This window comes from Panthera onca, chromosome A2 (assembly GCF_046562875.1).
Source record: "Panthera onca isolate mPanOnc1 chromosome A2, mPanOnc1 haplotype 2, whole genome shotgun sequence".
Taxonomy (NCBI): Eukaryota; Metazoa; Chordata; class Mammalia; order Carnivora; family Felidae; genus Panthera; species Panthera onca.
The window spans coordinates 98,356,024-98,379,321 of record NC_138340.1 but is presented as its reverse complement, the minus strand read 5'-3'; the positions used below and the strand labels follow the sequence as shown (position 1 = coordinate 98,379,321).

Genomic DNA, 23,298 nt, shown 5'->3' with positions numbered 1-23,298 from the left:
TTCATGCACAGATGTTAGTCCCAATGATTTCATCTGACTTCTAACAATCCTTCTTGGCTTTCTGCATCTTCCCCTTCCCTCATCTGTCCTGGAAACTGATTAAATGCTAGCATAGATGGAAAGCTAGAGGAATTCCCTGAGCTGTACTGAAATGGGGAAGAATTGTGTCCTGGAACCAACAGTGTGGTGACAGAGGACAAGACGATGGCTTTCCCTGAAATATTGTTCCATCACCTCTCAATTTTTTTTCACTTTCTGTCCTTCCTTCTCTCCTTGGTTTTAATCTGGAAGTCCCTGGACTTTAACACACTCGTGGATAACATATCCGTGGATCCTGTGACAGGGGACCTTTGGGTTGGATGCCATCCTAATGGCATGAGAATCTTCTTCTATGACCCGGAGAATCCTCCTGCATCAGAGGTTAGTTTGAAAAATGAATCTGATCAGCAACCTATTCCCCGCTGTTTCTCGCTTGAAAACATAAATCTCAATTATATGTGCAAATATAAGGAGGGACATGGATAGATGATCCAAATGATGAGATATAAAAAGGAGTTTGACTTTGGGAGGCATTTTAGTTAGAGTCTAGGCAGGAGACAGATGGTACATTTAAATGGGGTAATTTGAGGGGATTTAATAAGGGCACGCTATACAAAGGTGTGGGCGCACATAGGGAAACGAACAGAAGATAATGCATCACCCCAGGGCTAGCAAGGGAGGAGGAAATGGTTACCAGAAGCCAGAATAAGAGAAGAGCTGTGTGTGGAGAGGCCCCCCAGTTGGGGGACGCAGAGGAGGGTCCCTACAAGGAGGAAGCCTGGAACAAGTACGCCAGCTCGCTCTCAGTCCTCCCATTACCATGCTGCTACTCCTTGGTCGATCCTGACTCAGAGCTAGAGAGCAGGGGGAGCCTTCACAGTAGGCTTTTGTACAAGTCTGAGCAGAGTGGAGGGCTGGATTAGGGTAGCCAGCACTGGACTGGAGTTCATCAATAGTGAGTTTCTCCAATTTGAGTATTCACAATAGTTAAAAAAAAATCTAACGTACCTTCTTGCTATGGTCTAATCATTTCTTTGTTACCTGCCCTCCCTTTCAACCCCCTCTTTCTATTGTCAGTATACAATGCACCAGCCCTAATGTGCAAATGGCCATCCTCTCTAAACCATCCCTGTGGAATGGGAAAAAATCAGTCACTTGCTGGAATTATTTCGGTTTAAAAGACCTTTCCTTCCATCTTAGTTATGGTGCCCAAAGACCCCATTCATGTTCATGGTCTTTATTCAGTGGACTATTTTGGCAGTGCAAACAAGAATCTGAAACTTACTTTGCCATAGGCATTTACTATGACTCATCTAGAGTTATCTATTTTGAGTTTTTCAGTATGTATTAATTATACTTGTTATTTACATCAAATAACCAATATAACTTTTGGAATAGTTTATTGCTATGTATTCTTTTTAAAGCCTAGTTGTAAGAGTTGTTCTCATTCCCACCCACCAAAAAAAAATTTTTTTTAATCCCATGTTTCTTAGATTTAAAAAAAGCCCAAAACCAAATGTTTGTTTCCAGTTACTTTACGGCCCTTCATACCCTTTATCTCCAGGCTTACAGGACAATTGTGATTGTGTTTAATGGCAGTCCTTTGTGCCTTTTGCTACCTCTTAGCCATTAGGATTGCTATATGGTATGTTTAACAGAACTGACATGTATGCTGTGGTGTGTTCACCGTTCAGAACGGAGCAGAATGTTAGATTCTAATTTGTTCTTGCTTGTTAGCTCATTTGGTGAACTTCGGTCACTTGCTACAGCATGGACTTGGTTTGCAGCTCTGGAAAAAATACTCCCTTTCTAATGATGGATTTGGTAAGAAATAGCAAAAAGTAATAACAATCCATTAACCAATGCACTGCCCCATAGAAGGATGATTTAGTTTTATTAAAAAGAGGCTTACCTAAGCCAAGATGCATCATCACCTATTTCCTAGTAACTAACATGTCTGTCCTTGGGGCCTGCTGTTTTAAAGAGGTCCTTTTTACTGCTCCCTTGAACCCTTTATATATAGGCACTGGCCATCCTAGTCCGCCACATTTGGTGTTTTTGTATGTAGGTATTCTTTCTTCTAGTCATTGTATTTTATCCTAAAGTCTTAAGAATAATATGAAGTTAGAGTTGAAAAGAAACTTAATCTCGTCCCACACACCTCGTTCTACAAATGAGGAACAAATAGTAAGTAGAAGATCCAAAACGTGACCCTGGGCCCCTGCCTCACAGGGTGCTCTTTACACAGTGTGAATTATATGAAATCGCTGTTTTATTGGCCAAAGTGGTCACATATTGGCTATTACGTGTGGTCAGCTTAGCATGCTACCACACTGTTGTGATCGACACAATCATATTTCTGCTCAATAAATGAAGGAAACTGAACTTATAAAATCTTATACATTTGGAGTCGGAAACTTTAGTTCAGAGGAGATGTGTATGGTACAGAGATATGGTTTTTGTTTAATTGCCAGAATTTAAAAACCAAATTCCTAGCTTTTCTGAAAACACAAAAAACTGGCCCGAATTCTAGCATGGCAGTAATCCGTTACTAACAGCCTCCCTCCTCATTTGCCATAGTCCCTAATACTCCCTAATGTCTCACACCCAGACTGTGCTACTTACTCACTTCTGTTTCTTGCCTAGGCTAGGTAGTCCTATGTGTCTCTCTGTTCAGTCGCCTGATTAAAATCTGTCGTTTTGCCAGTGGGGAAACTGATGTCTTATATAAAGGGTAATTTGGCAACAAAATATGATTTACCTGCAGGCTTCTTCATGTGAAGACATGACCCTTATTTAAAGTTAGTTTTGAGTGACTTAAAAAGAAATATTAAGCTACTGTTATTTCTTTGATAGGTGATCCGAATCCAGAACATTTTAACAGAAGAACCCAAAGTTACCCATGTTTATGCAGAAAACGGTACAGTTTTGCAAGGAAGTACTGTTGCCTCTGTGTACAAAGGGAAACTGCTGATTGGCACCGTGTTCCAGAAAGCTCTGTATTGTGAGCTCTAGAGGGTCGGTTTGCACCCATGCCATGGATACTGTGAGCCCATTTCAGCTGCTGGCCCCATCTCAGGGGCCACAGCCATCTCATCTGAACAGTGACCACTGACCCCGAACTCAGACATCTGGAAGGAGGAAAGCGCTGGTCAGCTGGTAACAGAATCAATGCAGAAGGCTTTTTGGAGGGTATGATAGCAAATCAGTCTAGCAATATTTGAAAACCTCACTGACCAATAAAAAAGTCCTTTTCAATAAAATGGCTAAAATTGCTGTGTCAGTGGTCAGGTCTTAAATAATTTAACGATATGGGATCCAAATGCACTCTCCCTGAAGCATGTGTTCCCTGAGAGCACATGAGCTTATCGCTGCCTCGCTGAGTCTTGTTCAGAGAATACAGGAGCAGGATGATCTCATGTATCGTCATTAACTCTAGTCCTCACTCAAGGGGCTCCGGTTCACCTGCTGGAAAACTAGATGTGCACCAGTTTCCCTCAGCTGCACGCAAACTTCCTCTGCAAAGCCATCGGACATACTGGCCCAGTCTGACTTCCATTGCCCCTACTGTAGATGACCTTCTCAGTAAATATAAACCTGAGCGACCCTATTTCTCCTTTTCCTTTGATTTATTCAATTCTCCCTTAGCAATGACATGAAGGAGCATCTTATTCTTGGGAGTATTGTCACACGAGTGTCTGTTATCTCGGCATCAATTGGACATTTTAGTTTCTTTGACCCAGTGAAAAGAAGAAGTTTGTTTGCATCCATGAGTGGATACAGAATGAAGCCCATAATCGATTTGGGTAAAGCCAAATGCCCCCCAAAGACGAGATTGTTGTTAGAAGTGGTGGTGGCGGTTGGTAGTTTTTTTTTTTTTTTTTTTATCTCTTTCTTCCTATTGTAACTTGCAGTGGAGGCTAAGAAGAAAACAATAGAAAGGTAAAAAAAAAATAACGATAGTAAAAAAATCAACAGCCTTGGCCTATCTTCTGAGGGACATGACTCAGAAGAAAAGATGACTTTGTCATTTTCTTGTAAAAGCTGGGATGGAAAGGTTACCTAGCTTCATTTATCTATCTCCTTTGACAGGATGGATGATTTCCCTGGGATGCTACAGCAGTCACATTACAAACAAAGTTCTAGGGCACTTGCCACGATGACAGTCTGGTAGTTTGGGAAAAACGGCTGGCTGAAAAATTGAGAAGTGCCAACATGTTAACTTAGAGTCATAAACGGGAACATTTTGTTTGGCCTGGAGAACACTTTCCTCATATCGGATTAGAGTTATTTTAGTCACGATTTCAGTGAGCGTAAGATCATGTGACCTACGAGTGCTCAATTATTCAGTGATGCTGTTTACAGCCCTCAAAGCTGGATTTCCTGAAATACTCTTTTTGAAACTATCAATGGCCGTTGTACGTATGCTGAAAAAGCCCACGCTTCTTTTAAAAAGAGTTGTTTGATATCATCAGTGAAGTAACCATACTCTGTTCTCTCTTGTTCTTGACAGAATAAGCAAATTCTGTCCCCAACCTACCCCCTAAAAAAGAAGAAGGCTATCCCGTGTGACACAGCATACACTTGGGCTCAGCCAAAAAGGGACACATGCCTCCCCTCAGTGAGGAATTTTATAGCAGACCCTGAGGAAGAGAAAGCCGGCCTAAAATTCACTTATTTTTTTGCACTGCCAAAGGTTTAGTCACAGATCAATTATGGTTCGTGTGTGTACGAGAGAAAGAGAGAGAAATTAATGTCCCTCATTTGCTATGTTCAAATCTTCAGAACTTTTAAGGTTTTCGAAGTAACATCGCAGCAAAGAACCCCGTCCTGTGGGATGGCCTGACTCTGAGCTTGCCCCATGCTGTGTGAGGCCAGCCATTTAATGCACTTGTCATAGACCTCTCCTGGCTGACAGGTGTCAGAAAGGGCGCTGGTGCAGCCGTGGCGGGAACCAGAAGCTGGCCGAGGAAGCTTCTAGTGCAGCATCTTTCACTTTATGCCCAGTTCCAGAACTACGCTTTCAAATGTAATTCTAGCTGCCAATTTACACTGTTCTGGGGCTCAAACTTATTTTTAGTTTCATTTCCATGGAAAACGTGCACTTTTGTTCTTGATTGATAGATATATTTTGACAGTTAATACAGGTTTACCCAGTCAAGGCTTGTTTTAGTTGAAGGTGAAAATGGAAGAGAAAAAAAGAATTACTCTGACAGATATCCGTATTTCTCTTTTTATTGCATTCGTTGTCTGACAACAATAATACTCATTGGCAAGAGATTTATTTACACTGACAAATTAAATGTAATCACAGGTATTTTTAGATTGGTCAGAAAACAGAGGACCATTGTGATAGTTTGCTTTGAACGCCTCTGAAAACCAAAGAGTAAGAAATGTCATTTGAAACGGAACAATCTAGAGAAGTACATATTAACCAAGCACAAGAGAACAATTCAGATGTGGCACTATATTGTCTCTTCCATGCAAATGATCAGACACCAAAATGTACAAATTAAAAGTTTCAGATAGCATGCTATCCATACTTATCGGACGCAAAATGATTTTCAAACAACTCTTTTCCTTTAGTGATATATAAAGAAAGATTAAAATAAATCAACTTCTTAAAATGGAATAGAACTCATTCTCTCTTGTTTCTCTTTTCAGCTGGCTGGTTTTGTTAGTGATATGTAGCAGATGTACAAGTGGCTTAACTGCGACACCATTAAAAATACAAAAGCAATGATTGTGATAACCACAAATAATATTAAGGAAAACATATACACACATATACTTAAGGGGTTTTGCAAAGCACTAACTAAACCTGATGTTGTTGGTAGGTGTCATCTAGTTGGAGTGCCTGTTAATTCCCACTTGTCAAGGTAATTTAACTATTTTTGGCCAATTGTTCTTTCATGGATGAACGGTTACATCCTTAGCAGAAAACCTGGGTATGTGGATAAAGCAGCTGAAAGAAAGAGAAGGGCACACCTTCCAACAACATACGCACGCTCATATCCACTTGCGTGATATTTGGCAATGACCTAACCATGCCATCGCTCCACAAAAAAAAGTAAAGAAATGACCGTGTGATGGCAACACTGCCATCAGAGAGCCAGTAGTTAGTGGCTTAAGCATCATAGCTACCAAGTACATCATCGAAGAGCATGAGCGAATGCACAAGAACACAGGTATAATTTTTAGCCAAGAGACTGCGGTCTGCAGTTGAAAATGCCCAAAGCTGCCTACGTTTCTGAGGTTCAACTCAGCAATGTGCAATCTTGACAACAAAGCATTAACTAAACATTTGAGGAAACTTTATCTTACTAAAATACCAAGTATCTAGTAAATCAATTTTACCAAAATATATAAACATGTAGAAGGATAAGTGCATTTAGTAGAAATACTTACATTAAAAAAATCTCTTAAAATCTTATGAGCCATTCCATGTATACACACACACAAAGTGGCGATAAGGCTATGATTACTGCTTGGAGTCCTAACTGACATTACCAAGTTCCTTATACAATGTACATATATTTTATGCCATGTGATTGCAGTGTGTGTGTGTGTGTGTGTGTGTGTGTGTGTGCGTGTGCGCATATGTATGTATATATGTATGCGTGTAAGGTGGAAATATATTCACACATATGTAGTTCTGTACATCTCCACACTCAGCATGCACATTATTGACAAGTTGCCTCTGGTTCTTTTATTTTTTTACCTCTCATTCATTCTTGAATCTCTAGCAGTTTTGGGGTTGGGGCAGGGCCAAGGATCGGAAATCATCACATTTCTTTCCTTCCCCACTCTGTAGATGTGGAAGCAGGTCACAGGCCACTCAACTAGGCGAGCCTTCAAGTAACAACCATTCCCTCAACACATCCACACAGACACTCACGCACAAGCACTTAAAGACCCTCTGTTTACCATAAGTTGGAACTTGATGCTTTTATTTCCAGGGAGAAATTGATTCTGTAAGCTTTTCCCTTGCCCTCTGACTTCCTGGTTGGATGGATCTATTCTGTTGCTACTATAAGTTATTCAAATACTACTAGTGCACTGTCCAGTATTATTTTTTCCCCAGTGTTTTGAGCCAAAACTAAACTTCCTGAGACTTTAAATACCTAAGACAAATATAGTTTTTTAAAAAATCTGTCTATATACCCAGGCTCTTTTCCAGGAATGAGTCACTGAAGCACATTCATATTTCTTACAATACTGTTTTCTTTTGAGAATTTACTCCCCACCCCCGTTATCATAATAAAAAAAAAAAAAACAATTCTAGTGGAAAATATGGACATTTTATTTCTGGACTTTCTCCTTAAATGCTTAGCTTCAGAAGAGTATACAGGTAGATCCTTGATCAAAGGTAAATTTGAAAAGATATTTTTTAAAAAGCCTGGGCTTTTCTTTTCCATTTTACCTTTCATTCAGAAAGCACTGAGGACTTACCATTAACCAGGTGACTTGAACCATAGTGCCTGCTGTCCACCAGAGTGAAATGCCCCTCACCAGGGCCCTGCTAGGACAGTAACTTTAACAGCTCAGATGGAATTTGGTAATTCTTGAATAGGCCAATGTAATGAGGGGCTACCACATATCCAGATTATAAACACTTGTTCCAGAATTGTTGGGACATCGCTCTTTAGAATCTTCAAACACTGGGTTTCTTCTCTTGAAGCCTGGTCTATAGAACCTTTAATATTTATAATTGAGTCTGAATATCCATATAAATGCAGTATTTTATTTACTTTTTAAAAATATAATTTTAAAGCACATGTTAATCCTATTACACAAAAAAACCTAGTCGAGAATTCTTTGTCTTTAGCCAAAACCATAAGGGCTAATTGAGGGGCTATATCCAACAACCCATGATGGTAGCTTGGGCCTGGGAGAGCTTAAGATTTCGGGCTAGAGAGGACTAGAGGATGAAAAGCAGCAGCAAGGGTTAATTTGGTTCCTCTCCTGTCCTCTTGCCACTTTGTTCCCAACAACAACAAAGAAACACAAAGTAGGTTATTCCCATTTCAGGCCCCTTAAAAAGCTAAGTTTGGAATGAGCACTGTAATACTGCAATCACGAACTGTCTGTCTGTCTCTGGGTTAAAGATGCTTCTTTGATGTTGAGGGCCAGAAATCCAGGTCACCCCCAGTTAAGAAGGCTAGCCTAGAACGATAGGTTTATTGTCATGAAATTAATGGCGGACTTCATCAGTGTATCAGAAGGAGCAAAGTTCAGTTTCTGCCCTAATGTATCACTCTGAAGTACACTTCCGATTCAGGCAGAAAAAAAAAAGAAAAGAATGAGAAAACTAGTACATAAACTGTGAGTTACTTTAAGAGAGGTGGTCTTGAATAATCTGTTATAATAACTGAAGTCCTTTAATGGAAAACTCTGCCTAGACATTCAGCCCATACAATGCTCCCTGTCTACGGCTTGGCCTCACCACGCATTCCCTAACCCCCAAAGCATTACCTATACCCCAAAACAATGTGGCTATTGTTAAGGTCATACTGAGCTGTCATTTAGGAAATATAATTCATAGTAACCAGATACTCCCTTTTTGTTCATTTGCTGATAAATAAAAAACTGCAAAGTCTTTAAGGATCATGAAGCAACAATTCTGTGTTAAACTGTATGGACGCTGAAGAGCACTAGCATTAAAGTATGAATTGTCGAAGACACTGGAACCCCGGTCAGGCATCATGCACTAGAGTCAAGAGAAGAAATAATACGAAAACCAAATGTTCATAAGATCTGAGGTCCTGCACTTTGTTTTCACACTCTTTGATCAATCAGTTTACACTCTGTCCTTTGTCGGACAGTCAAATAGAGTGCCTTTTACGGTTTCAGCAGTTTTAAGTAGTAATAATATTAAAGTAACTCGCTAAGACCTAAAATTACCATAACTTAACTTAACAAACCAAAATAGTTACAATACAAACTAAGTGATTTGAGGAATAAGAATTTGATTTATAATATTTTCAGTTGATCACTGACCTAAACATTGGAAGTGTACAAATAAAGTTCAAGAACAATACTTTTAAGACATTTAAGAAAATGCAATAAATTATGTGCAGACTGAGACTTACAGACATTTCCAGTATGTACATCCATTTTCAAATAACACCAAAATATAAACATAACTTAAAATAATCCTCCTCTATTTCCACTCTTAAAATGAATACAGAGAAAAACTTCCAGTGTGATCCAGATCACCTTTTCTCCCCCAAAGATAAGCAAAAATGGCCAAAATTTACAATAGCAAGCACTAGTATTCCCAGATTTTGACTAATGTAGTCTTTTAGTATTAGACAAGATCTGCTGAATTTTGTAGCTCATGAATAGTGGTGGTTCCTTGTTTCTCGTGATATTAATAAAGAGCAAAGCACCACACATCTCAAATATTAATCGAGTATCCAGTATGGCAGTTTCATTATCATACTCCAAATGAAGATAGTCAGAAAAACATACATAGTGACTCTGATAATTGTAAAACACAGTATTAACTTGTGTCAATGTTTCTGAGTACTGAATGATCTGTACCAGCGACAAAAGGACTGAAGTATAACAGACAATACTCTGTCACTGAAAAGGAAACAGGCCTTAGGGAAAGAACAGCATTGTAAATCTCTAGTTCGGCCAATTCCAGATTTCAGATATTCAAGCAAGCAAAAAAAAAAAAATCACAATATTCAAAATACAAGATGGTGCTATATGGGCAAGAGCCCTTTTACATTATCTATGACCTGTAACCTTCAAAAGCCTTCCCTCAAGCTCTGTGTATACAACATTTCTAGTGAAAGATATGGACAGAGGTCCCATTCCCCCCGCCCCCACCCCCACCATTACCCCCACCATGTAGTAAAGGAAGTAAAATACAAGTCCAAGAATTTATCTGGCCTCAACTCTTATTTTGAAACTCGTCCCTTGGAAAGTGGATGACCTTGTTTTTACAGCCAACGTAGGAAAGACAACCAGAAACACAAGCATAAAAAGCAAAACAACAAACAACAACCAATCATTTGAAATCTCTCCAGATAAATTTATTTTCGCCTCCTTCTGTCCTAATCTCTCTCCTACACTTGAATTAATTTGATGAAATACTGAAATCCTTAATAGTGGGTTTAAAATAAGTATTAACTGTCTCCACTGGTAGACTGTATCCTGTGTACTCTCTTAAACAAACTTGAATCGTAAAGTGGAAATCTCTAAAGAGTGAAAGAGAATGGCTCAGAAAAACCATTCGAAACATCTCTAAAATGTAACTGTCAGCTCTCCTTTACGGGAACATTCCGTGTGCTCAATAAAATAGCTTCTCTGGTTGAACGTTACTCAAATCTAAATTTTCTCTAACTGGTATTTCTATTTTTCTTAAAAGTACATTTGTTAAAACACTAACTGAGCCCACTTGGGAAATCTTAAGTAGAAAATATGTGACAAGTTCCTGATTGTGTCACAGTCAGGCCGAAGACTAGCCAGAATGTTCCCCACGAGAGGAAACCTGAAAATGTTGGTTTCCTTAAAAATCAATTTCCTGTTCAATTTGTTGGGGGAAAAAGGAACTACCTTATGTGTGTCAGTGTTGCCGAAGTACTGAACATGCAGCAGTAGCAAAGTAAACAATGGATCCCAATATCCCATGGCTGTGCTAATGTCTGATTTTTTTCTTTGTTCGGCTAAATCTGGAGGATAAATGTTACTCTCAGAACCCCAAGGTAATACCCACATCCACATTCTTAAGGCTTTTTGCTTCCTTCTGGGGTTAACAAATAACTATAATTCTCTTCTCTCTTTCTGATGCCCCGCAAACAGAAGAGTTTGCTTGCCTTTGGCCACAGTACGTAATCATGTTACAGAGCACCCATGTTTCTACAGTGGGGTTGTCTCACTGTCCAGACACAAAAATGAGGGGGAAACTTTCCCACATGCTGGGGTAGATTCTGGAGCCCAGATCTCATGGCAGAGTGGTGCTGTCGGCCATGCAGATATGTGCTATTGCCCAGTTTCAGGATTCCCAGACTGAGAAGTCACGGCCCTCCATTAACAATACCTGGGGTGTTTCACGCTTTTGTTGGGCAGGGTGACATCCATTTCCCAAGCAACGCAACCCACCCAACACAACACAAGAGCATAGTAAGAGAGAGAGAAACACAGCTATTTTGCATCTTTCACAAATGAGATCCTTGGTTTGGCAAGAAACCAAAGGAGGCTTGGGATTATTTCAGTAGGCAAAAATTAAAATAGTATTCGATTATTGCAGAAAATGCAGTTATGCAACACATGGTTTCCCCCATCTGCCTAGCGCACATCACCCCTGCCATCAGTTCCTTAATCCTCCGGAGAAGAGTGGGGCAGGAAGAGGGGAGACTTGTCTGAGAGAGGGTGTGTGTTACTGCTCACCAGCACCCTCTGTGGCAGCTGTCATCTTTTCATTCTTTTTAGACTTCCTCTGCATTTGTTCTTGTTCCTTCCTCCTCAGCTTTTCTCTTTGTTTTTCCATTTTCTCTTGGGCCTTCCGAGCCTTCTCTAGAGATACCTTCATTTCCTTCAGTTTTTTTTTTACCACTGCTCGGTCCTGGGATGACGTCATTCCCAGAGCCTAGGAAGGAAATACATAAACAAATTGAATTTGAAAACCAGTGACCTCTCTGCTCAGGAAGAGGTTGATATCACAATATGTTCAAACTCAAGAACTAATTTAAACATAATCAAAGAGGTAAGAAACTAGGAAAAGCTGATCACATTTGCCAAAAATCTCCATACTTGGGGGCTGAGCTTTATTTGTTCTTTGAAGTTCCTACCCCAGGAGGCCCTAAACCCCATTAAGTAAGTGCTTTCCAAACTGGCAATTAATGGGTGAATGAATTTTTAAAAGGGGGCACAGTTCTGCTTCCCCAACCTTTGGGTTGTAGACATTTACAAGCAAACATATTGCTAAACTCATCAATATTTTTAAAAGATAAGAGTGGGCACCTGCTGCCATAGAAGCCTCCAAGAAGGGCAGGGAGACTGAAATGGCTTCCTTTCTGCCAATGTAATCATTTACAATGAGGACCAAAAATGTCTTTGAGGCTGGAATGCTCATGTCAGCATGACTAGCCATTTTCTCCCTGTAGGCAGACCTATAAAGGAATCCTGTTAATGAGGAGGCTGCTCGATGAGCTTGGAATTCAGAATAAGGGGAGTTGGTTGCGTACTTTAAATGTTTCATGACCTTCAGAATCAACAGCAGGATGCATCCATCTCCCCAACAGGGACAGCCTTCAATGGGGCCTTCATATTCACAGACTATTGATTGATCTCTAACCTTTTCAAGACTGTCAAGAGATACTCATCTGCCCTTCAGCCCAGCAGGGGGCTGAGGTTGGGGGTGGGGAGCCGAATGTAAGTTCTTTTTGCCCTTTTCCACAGGGGTAGGTACCCCCTCAGTCTCTAAAAGGGATGAACTGGACAGGTGAAATGAGAGTGGGATGGAGCGGGGGGAGACACGGCCTGCGCGTACTTGGGGAAGAAAGTTCTGTGGAGAATATCATCCCCGTTTTGGAGAGGTGTGCAGGGAAGAGTGGGGGCGGAGAAGAAATGAATAAAGACGGAAAGATTCATGGATTTAGGTTTTAACTCTAATGTGATGAAAGAGAGTCCACATTGGCCATTATTACAACTCATACTACACAGGAAGTCAGTAGAGTTCATACATGGACCATGTGTTGCTAGGGGAAGCAATGGAGTGAGTCCCTAGCTCTCCTACTTGGCAGCCTACTGTTTGGCTTAGAATCCTTGACGACTTTCCAAAACTTCATTTACTACTCAGAAATAATGCAACGTCCTTTCTGCTGACCGTTGATGAGAATTACCTCTCAGATATGCAGAATGCTCTTATCTAATGAAAACATTTTAGGTGCTATGTGCAATACAAATCATACCTGGTAACCTAACACAGACATATAATTCTTTACCTTAAGTTTATTTCCATCCAACTGCAGGAGTTGCTCTCCAGTGATGTTTTGGGCACTGAATTCAGATACATACTGCTCCAGATTTAGGCTCATTAGCCAGTGAGAAACCTGCTGCACGCTCCATTCATGAACGGCCCGATTCTGACACTGACTGTGTTTGGGAGACTGTCCATCATCAAGGATCTGAGGTAGGAATGTTACGCAGCGTTGTTAAAGGACCAAGATGCTAGGGCTCGGCACGGCTTATTACGCTATCAAAAGGAATTTCTTGCCTACTAGAGCCACATTTATTTTTAAACCATAAAATGATTAAGCTATGGTTCTAGTTGTGTGTGTGACACACACACACACACACACACACACGTAATTATCACCTACATTGTTTAGGTATTTGGAAATTTAAAAATTCCCCCAGATAAAGCGGCATTATTAATGTAGGATGTTTTATATTGAAAAATACACTCCAATGTTGCAAGTCTTACGCTAGAACACTTTGGAAAGATTATGAGATGCAGAGAACGAGTATTTCATTAATCTCTATATGCAATGCATCACTCTGCATGTAGCCTCGGATAAGACGTTGGAGATATATAAAAATACATTTAAAAATATTGAGGTATCTTTCCCTTAGAAGGGGACGGCATTACGTCCTCAAGCGTTGTTAGGGGAAATTTCACAGCCGTGATTTCATGTGAGCAGCAAGCGAACCTGTGAGGAAGGGAGGGCAGGTAATGTCCATAATGACTTTTAATAAACGAGGGAAGTGAGGCTCGGCAAGTCTACAGATCTGTCCGAGACCCCGCAGCTAGCAACCAGTAGAGCTCAACAGGTAGTGGTTTATTCCAAATCTTAGGCTCTGCCCAGCGCAGAACATCGCTTTTAATAGTGCAGAGGGCAGCTTGGTCCCTAGCACCTCTAAGCTGAGAGGCGATGAAGATGAAGACAGGTCTGGGAGGAAAGACAAGGGTCACCTTGGGGAACACTGACAAGGGGATGGGGTAAGCCGAGATGAAGGCAAAGGAGGTGGAACAGAATGGACCGTGTCAGGGTAATGGCGATGGGGGATCAGTCGAGGGACTCTGGAGGTAGAATGTGGCGATCCTCTTGACTCAGAAATATCTTTTAAACTTAGATAGAGACAAGGGCAGAGAGTGAAACTATTTAGGACAAGGGAATCCTCCACCATTACACCAATACAGACACCAGTATTCTTGCATCGTTTGAGTTTTAAATTATTTTGCAGAGAGAGAAGAGAAGGTTTGAACAATACCACATAAGCCACCACACGCAGCCCACTGATAGCTCACCTCGTCATCTATCATATCCAGGCTCTGAGTGAGGGAGCAACAAAGGAATCAAAAAGAAAAGTGTTATAGAAATAGGAAACACAACATACACAGTACAAAGTTTTAAAATTAAAATCACGCCAAGCCTGAAGAGTATGGGCAGAAACATTTAAGAGAAAAAAGTTTCATAAAACAAAAATCATGTTAGAAAGAAATAACTTAGAACAAATACTCGGAGCAACAATGTCTTTATTTACAGTGCTTCTCTCCCTCCCACCCCCTGCCCTAAATACTGGTATTTGTTCCTCTCCTTACCTCTTGGGGCACTAAGTCAATCACTAATGTAATATCCTGCTTCTCTGTACACATTTATCTTCTGGGAATTCTTGGCAATGCTAATTTGACCCTGGCTTCTAAATAAGTGATTCTCACCCAGTTTTCCTTCCTTTTGGGAACTGTATACCTCTCTCTGTCTCCACTGCAGAGGTTCTCAATGAGGGGCCATGCCCTACTCAGAGGGAATATCAGAGTCCTGGGGCAGAGGTGATGGTGGGGGGGAGGCGAGTGAGAAAGAGGATGGATAGTCTGTCAACTCCCCTGATTCCTGAGCTGTTCCTTATGTGTGCTCTCTAGTGCCCAGGCTCCCATCCCCACCCCTCTGGTTAGCATCATCTCAATTACATCAGAGAAAGGCAGAGGAGGTCCCTGGAGGGCTTAAAGGGCTCGGAAACAGTCCTTTGTCTTCACGTTGAGATAGAGAGGGAGAGAAATCATGCTTTCCTATCAAGCATGAAACCATGATCCCAATGATTTATAAAAAAATCTACTTAAGAACGTCTTCCTGGTGGTAGGTGATGGGAACAGTGGAGGATCTGAGCGCCATGAGCATACCTCATCTGATGACAGCACTAAGGACTGGGAGAGCCCTGTAGTTTTGGGTTCTGCTCCTAGGCCGCTCAGGTCTGCCGAACTGGTGCTGCTGGGACTGAAGTCATCATTGAAGGTAAAATTCTGTAAAAGTAGATGAAGCTCAGTGTTAAATGAGCACAGCGAGGGAACCAGAGGTAGGTATATTTGCAATTTCTAAAAAGCCTCTCTTTAAGTAATCTTAGGAGAAAATCATATTTGGTTTGGTGATGACCTTCAAGTGGCAGTGGTCGAGAGCACTGTGCCTTTTGCAGTTGATGGGGAATTCTGGGTGCTTTCTCCATCAGGTAAGAGGATAGGTGTTTTGGAGAAATGATTCTTTAATCTATCTTCAAGGATACGGCATTCATTATCCTCTGCAACTGCTCAGAGGAGTAATATTAATAAGCCTATCTTCTTTGACCCTAATTGTGATGAGTAACAGTGCAAGTAAAAATACAAGATGGTGTGGAGAGCCTGAGTTATTAGGAACAGATGGCCATCCATATTAGAAAGGTAGCTTGAGCACCCCCTGGGAAGGATCGCTTGCTGTTGGCCGTGATAAATACTGTGAGAAATGGCAGATCCTCCCCTGGATATAACCTTCAAGACGATGAGTTCTGGGGGAGGTCACAGTCTCAGTGTAAATACACGAGTAGTTACATACTCAAACACAACTCTCACACAGCATCGACAGAGCACCAAAGAGGCTACAGAACAGTACAGAACAGGTACACTTTCCAAATAATCACCTGGGTGGGGGGGGGGGGGGACTGGGCAAGAGGTGGGGGGAGGGGTGTGAACAAAACTTCCTCAGATCTTCATTAAAACGTTCAGTGGATATTAAAGTCAAATACGTTCACAATGACCACATAGCTGCATTCGTGAAAATGTCTTACACCAAATCTGGAGTCTCTCCGTGGCAAGATAATAGTAGAGTTATTCCAACTACATTTAGATTTCTCAGATCCAGTACTAAAAATGTTACAAGATCAGAATGATCTACTGCTGCCCAGACTTTCTTGCTACTAATTCTAGAATGACTGGCTTCCTAGGAACTCGAAGCCCTTGGCCAACACCATCTTGTTTCATATTCCACTTCCATAGGGATTGGACTGTTAGGTTTCCATTAGGTTCCCTTGCCACTGGGTTCAGTCGGTTGTCAAAAATAAATACCATGCCAGAGGCTGGAGAAATCAGTTCCAAACAAACCCCAAGGTCTGCTAAAACTTCAGACATGGAAACGAAATCCAAGAACGTGGAGAGCTAGGCTAGTAGAACATTTAAGCAGGAGAGCATTTAACACAACACATTACTATTTGATATTGTCAACAGAGACACAGCCCCAAACCCTGTCAAAACCCTGTGAGCTGTTGACCTCAAGAAAAGAGTTAAATTCAAGTAACATTAATCACACATTTCTGTTTGAGAAAGAAAAGCAAACACAGATAAAAGGAGACCAAACAACATGTGAAAGTTAGCCACCGTATGTGCTTCAATAAAATGTTAGATAAGGTTTGCAGCGTCATGCTGGAAATAACCATTGTGCATTTGAAAACAAACAACATCCATGCCTTGTATTTTCTAATTCTGCTAAAGTTAAGAACTTTGGTGATGAGATTATAAGTTTTTCAACATGGAAGTTTTGTTTTAAAAGAAGATATAAGCAAGGGGGCTATGGCAGCATTGGTTTGTTTTAAAGAGTTTCATTTAGATATATTGAACACGTATTCAGTCCCAAATTTATTTGTTTTCCAGTAAATCTCGAAGAACGCGGTAAGAATAGTCTTGTAATTGTAATTTAAAGTGGCATACTTCGTAAACAGATCTATCATACTGGTCCATGACTCAAATGCATCTTTCCCAGCATGGCTTAACTGTCAAACTGAGATTAAACAGCAGTATGTGAAAAGACAGGCAAATCAAAGATTAACGTACAATCTAGAATGGAACAGAATTAAAGAAGGTGATGGTTAACGGAGGCTTTCTTTCTCCCCACACAGGAAATACCATGCATGGTTTATTGCAGTGTTATCACATTGGTTTCTCAGGTCCAGAGTAAACACACAAGTTGAGAATGCTTTCCAAAGACTGAAGAGGAGGAAGGATTTGGGGTTTTCTTGTTTGCTTTTTAAATCCATGTGTTGTCTACCTTGGACCCCTTTTTATCTGAAATTAGAGTTTCAGGAGAAGGCTGAAGGGGACTTGTAGGTGAAGGCAGGTTTCTGAAGGAATAGGATCCTTTTCGGCTTTCGTTAAACCACGAGAAAGGCATGCATGGTGAGCGGGTGGTGACCTGCGCTGTGGGGGATGGCTTCGGTTTCCAGTGTTCCAGCCTGCCTCTGAAGATCCTGTATTATGAGACAAATGGGCACGTTAGACAAAGAAAGGGCAGATGTGACACTTGTTAAACTGAATTCTGAAGGGACTCTGAATCAAGTTCGAAGAGTTTGAGATATTGTTCTACACAACAGAGGAAAAAAATTGCATTTTTTACTAGGACATTAAGCTTAGTAGCTACCTTGTTTGAATTGAAATGGATTCTACAACAATGGTCAACATTTCCCCGCCCCCACCACCTTTTTTTTTTTAAGTTGCACAGAGCCCCACGTGGGGCTCAAACTCACGAACTGTGAGATCATGACCTGAACCGAAACCAAGAGACAGATGCTTAACCAACAAAGCCACCCGCGTGCCCCGCGGTCAACATTTTCATAGTGCTTTGCCATAGTGAATTCTTAGGAAATTTGCCTGATAAATGGATGTGGGTGAATTAAAGTCAGGGCGGGGCACCATCTTTCTAGAACTGCTACGAGGTTAACCATTGCAGCAGTCCCCTTATTTGGGTGACACAGCAGTGCCTTACCATTAGTGCCATTAGCTCTTAGCCAGCATTCTTTCCTGGCCTCCTCTGAACTCATGCTGCCAAGAGTATGAGACTTTGGAAAATGATGTATTTAAATACTTTGGAAATGTCAGGGCTTATGATGCTTGAAGCAGAACACATCCCTTATTGCTTTTTCATCATAATCTGAGTGCCTTTTTCTAGGAGGAGACCAGGCCACAAGTCTTAATACCCCACTTGGAGGTCCAGGGTCTACCACCTCTAGAGTACATGGCCTTGGTCTTCTCTTTGCCTCTATTTCCTCCTGTGTAGAACGTGGGTATTTTATGTGTCTCCTATGTAGTTGTTAAGAATTACATGAGATAGTATGCGTGAAAGTGCTTGGGAATCTGTGAAAGTATGAAGGTCTATGGTTATTGTTTAACATTGAAAGGATTCAAAGTCATTTGAGAAACACAGTTTGAAGACTGATATTCTTATCAGTGCAAGTACTTGCATATTTATATTTATCTTTTGGTTAGAGAAAAATAATTACCAAGAGCTGAGGCAGGAATGGACAGCAGTTAATGTGCAGCTTAGAAGAGGTCAACCCTCAATATGTCCCAATGGTATTTGCTACAATGTTTATTATATGTTAGCTGTTGATGTCATGCCAACAAGGAGATTCCTTTTCAGTTAAAAGTGCCTCCACACCACAGCCAGACAACTCAGGACCCACAGGCTACTCAACTCTCATTTCAAGTTTACATAACTAGTAGAACACTCCTAACAGTCCCTGTTTATTTCCAAAGACTACTCTGAGAATCAAATGGGACAATAAATGTAAAAGCATCTTGTTAACGGCAAAGCAATATACAAATATAAAAGGATTACAAAAATAACGATTAAAGAGAATGGAGACATCAGTGAAATTTTGGTAGAATATTGAGATCGTAGTTTGGGTGAGTAAAATACTTGGTCATTTAAAGATTCCAGAATACCTGATGATTATGATGGTGAGTTCCTTAAAAAACAAACAGACAAACAATAAAAGGGACTATAAGGATAAGACAGAAAGCCCAATGAGAGATGTTGGTCAACCTTCAATTTCATCCTAAAGTCTAAATTAAAAAAAATTCTGTATCCTTAATTCTACTTACTTACTATGAAAAGATGGGGCAGAGGGGGTACAATAATTGAACTTGAGACATCATACTAGCAGAGGCAGACTGGTATTCTGCAAGAAGCACTTTTTATTCCTGGGTCATGGACCAGTGCAGTGTTTCCCAAACAAGTCTGGTAAGAATCATCTAGGGCAGATGCTCAAATACAGATTCATAGGCACCTAGAATTCCTGAATTCGAATGTGGGACAGAGGAAGGGAGGAGTTTGCCTGGAATCTATATTTTAACACATGTCTGAGCTGACATTTAAAGTTTTTAATAATATCTACATTTATTTATATTATCCTGGATGCAAGGATGAGGTTTCTGGAGCAGAACAAGTTACCATTTACTTACAGAAAATGATTGCACTGGTTCCCCATGCCCTAATGTCTTCTTTCTAGAGGGACACAATGAAAACCAGTTGTCATCCCATACTTGGTCTACACTGTAGGTAAGGAATCTAAACAATGCCAATCTGGGTGATTATATAGGAGAGGGACATAGTGCTGTTCTTACCTCCCCTCTGGCAGAGGGAGAGAAATCTTATCTCTTCAGTGTAAACAAATTCAACTAGGGAAGGATCTTGGGTCCTTACCCTTCAGAAAGTAATATATTGTCTTGGGGGGAGATAAGACCAACAGCTCAGGCTGAACAACCCTGGGAATGTCTCCATCAAGCTGGGTCTCATCCTCTCTCCCCATCCTACTCCTTGAAACTTTACCTCTGGGGAGGTAAATCTGTGCAGTTCTCACTATCTATCCAGTCATAATTTAGCTTTTGAGGCTTGACTTTGAAGCTCAGGTCCCAGAGTCCAGTAAAAATGTTCAGAAGCCTCTAACTGTGCAGAAACACAAAAATATTTTTTCTGCAGTTCCACATTCTTATAACTGGACATGTTTGAGATAAACTGGACCTAAAGATTATTTCCCCCTTTGGTTACAAACTTCTGGATCAATTAATCAAAGTATCATGGAAGCTTTTTTTTTTTTTTTTAAGAGTTCCACCCATAATTCAAAAAGGCACAGTAGGGCTTAAATATATGGATATTGTTTTAAAGTTTATAAACAGGCTATAATTAATGACAGCATGGCTATCTTGTCCTACTCCCAGTGAACTGCCTTTGAAACAATGCTTTTGGGACAGCCACCACCATCGCCATTTTTCTTTTTAATAGGCGAGAAATAAGAATATTTTTGCCTACCTGCTGTCATTCGAATGCCTTATTTGAAAAGGACTTTCAGTTCAACATCTATTCTGACCATACAACATTTTAAACACAATTCAAGACCACATCTAATTAAACTTTTTCATAAAAGCCTCACTTCCAGGAAAATATTCAAGACTAATAATCCCATGACAAATTGTACGTGCAGCACTGAAGACAGATCCAGAGGCCATAGTGAGTGTGATGAATGACATCATGGATGCTCAGATTCCGGTGACATTCAGAGGCTTTCTTCTCCAGCTTTCCATGCAAGATGATGGAAGAAATGGAGGAGCAGTCACGTAGAAAGCAAAGAAAGCCTACTTCTAAGGAAACAACCATGGTCCTCAAAGCTGCAAACCACCAGGTCCTGGCCTCCTTTGAAGAGGATTTTCCAGACTGACTGTGCCCCTGCTGAGGCTGTATCCTGTACCCCTCATTTCTTTGTGTAGCCTTGACTCTAAAACCCCATGAACTGATATAATCTCTGTGTGTTTCCTAGTATACCGAATGGTTAGTATGCTTCCATTTGCTTGGACCCAAAGTATATTCACTTAAAAAAGCAAACTCTCCATTACTTTATAATTACAGATCCATCAGCTTACCAGACATATTTTCTAAAATAAATACCAATGTCCCTCTGGACAATATGAATTCTTGGGCCTACAAATGGAGCAGAGAGAGTTTGGAAATCGTCATACCTTACTGACCACTCAGAGTCTGTTTCACTTTGTGGAGAAATCTGTCAAGAATAACATAAAATTCTTCCCTTTCTTTCTCCTTCCTTCCCTTTCTTCCCTCCCTCGCTCCCTCCCTCTATTGACTTTTTTGACTCTGAGAGCTGGTTATGGTGTAAGGTGCATAAGCTTCATATAGATCCTTAATAATCCCCTTGAAAAATCAAGATTGGTAGAAATGAATGTTTACTGGATCTGAAAATAGTTTTCAGAGGGTCAAAATAGGTATGTGTTCTGTAATTCATCTTCTTTTTTAACTTGTACACTAAAGTCTCACTATCATTTTTGGTAAAAATGCAATTACAAGTCATGGATGTAACCCCGATTGTTTTATTGTTAGTAACTGAGAAAAAGAATGGCTTCAAATTAAATCTCTGTAATATTAAATTGCCAAGGGGGTGTGTGTGTGTGATGTGTGTGAGGTGGAGGGAGTAATTGTTTCCCGGCATTTAAGTGGTTTATAGCTCACAACTCTAGAGAGCAGCTAACCCAATTCCATACATCTTGAAACCAGTTCATCCTGGGGACAGCACCCCAAAGTTAAGTTGCCCAGGTAAACATTCCTTAGTAATTTTTTTTTTTTTTTTGGTTTGTCTTACATTAAATACAAGGTGTGTGAAGTTATTCGGAATAGAACTGAATGTCATCAAGATAAGTTAGGAGTTCAGGAACTGGCAGAACATAAAAAGTATAAGCATAATATAGACTTTAAGCAGGTAGTTATGGAGGTTAATTAGAGAAAGTTAGGGGCAATCAGAGGAAGGGTTGCAGACTTCCATTTACTCAAATCAGATCAAGTAATTCTGTAAAGTTCTAACATCCACCAAGGAGACTGAAGTTTTAAAGCCAGCTCCTTCTGAAGGGCACTTGGAGACCCTGACAGTTAACAGCTATGACAAGCAGGTGTCCATGTGCAGCTTAGGCCAACCACCCTAGACACATCCTGCTTCCAGACCCTGAGTTACGGTCTAAACCTCTAATCCATAACTGATAGCCCATATGAGATGGTAACTGTTTAACCTTAACTTGTGACAGGGTTTCTGGACATGATAACCACAGAATATGGTAACTTGGCACAGCAAATATTTTAAGGTAAAGGAATCTGACAAATGGTAGGTACTCTGACCTCCCCCACTGCTCCCGAAGCAGGTCATAAGACCCTTACATGAGAGGTGCCCTCCCTATATACCTGGAGGAAAGGAACATCTTTATCTCTGTAGATGGAGGGACACTTAGAGAAATCTGAAGGAATGAATGAATGAATAGGCCTTGCTAAGCTCCCCACTGTTTACTACTGTTAGTTCATACCCTTACGTTCTATCATATTTTCCAAGACTTTTCAGTCTTCAACAAATCTAGCATTAAAATGCTCAGGCTTAACTGCTTCTCTGAGTCTTCATTTCCTTATAAAGTTTCCTGCACCACACAAAACTTAAATTAAATAAATCTGTATGCTTTTCTCTTGTTAATCTATCTTCTGTCAATTTCGTTTACAGGACTCCAATCAAAGAACCCAAGAGGGTAGAAGGAAAGAAGGTTATTTTTTTTTTTTTTCCTCCTCTACATTCATATGAGATGGAGAAACTGTTCCTTTAATGAGTTCCCTCCATATTGGGAAGGTTTTTTTTTTTTTTTTTTTTTACATTTTTAAAAAATATTTATTTATTTTTGAGAGAGAGAGAGAGAGAGAGGCAGAGACAGACACACAGTATTCGAGGCAGGGTCCAGACTCTGAGCTGTCAACACAGAGCCTGACACGGGGCTTGAACCCACAAACCATGAGATCATGACCTGAGCAGAAGTTGAACGCTTAACTGACTGAGCCACCCAAGGGCCCTGGGAAGGCTTAAAATGAAACATCAAGAGGATTATGTAAAAAAAAAAAATTGATATTATCAAAATAAAAATGTTAGGTTTAGGAATAATAAATATATTGCTGAGGATTTAAGAAAATTTGTATTATTAGAAATCTGAGAGAGGTTTGTCTGTTGATTCTATCTTAATATGATTAATTGTTTAAGATGTAAAATAACCAAATTGATAAGACCACTGGATGTTTACAGTCACTATGTTACCATTTTAATCTACTAGATTTTTGAGTTTTTTCAAGTGGAAAAGCGTTGACATGTTAGGAATGTAAAAGTTTGTCAAGTTTCAAGCGCTGGCAAGTACTTAAA

The 23,298-nt window shown here is 40.4% G+C and overlaps 2 protein-coding genes across 19 annotated transcripts in view; one reads left to right on the top strand and one right to left on the bottom strand.

Moving 5' to 3' along the window:
• The window catches only part of PON1 (paraoxonase 1), a 35,253-nt gene extending 31,608 nt beyond the window's left edge, over positions 1–3,645 (top strand). Inside the window, exons 8-9 of one of the 2 annotated variants that reach the window (XM_060632515.3) lie at positions 292–420; positions 2,896–3,645. In XM_060632515.3, coding sequence (XP_060488498.2) covers positions 292–420; positions 2,896–3,054 — 288 coding nt within the window. In that variant the 3' untranslated portion in view covers positions 3,055–3,645. The remainder of the gene's footprint in view (positions 1–291; positions 421–2,895) is intronic. The other variant, XM_060632516.3, reaches the window with a different exon arrangement.
• A 1,611-nt stretch (positions 3,646–5,256) lies between these two features.
• The window catches only part of PPP1R9A (protein phosphatase 1 regulatory subunit 9A), a 328,575-nt gene continuing 310,533 nt past the window's right edge, over positions 5,257–23,298 (bottom strand). For 7 of the 17 annotated variants that reach the window (XM_060632500.3, XM_060632499.3, XM_060632498.3 and 4 more), the window contains 5 exons: positions 17,343–17,541; positions 15,176–15,295; positions 14,306–14,329; positions 12,999–13,181; positions 5,257–11,641 (listed from right to left, as the gene is read on the bottom strand). In XM_060632500.3, coding sequence (XP_060488483.3) covers positions 11,432–11,641; positions 12,999–13,181; positions 14,306–14,329; positions 15,176–15,295; positions 17,343–17,541 — 736 coding nt within the window. In that variant the 3' untranslated portion in view covers positions 5,257–11,431. Of the gene's footprint in view, positions 11,642–12,998; positions 13,182–14,305; positions 14,330–15,175; positions 15,296–17,342; positions 17,542–23,298 lie in introns of those variants that run through there. The other 10 variants (XM_060632502.3, XM_081795036.1, XM_081795037.1 and 7 more) reach the window with 7 other exon arrangements.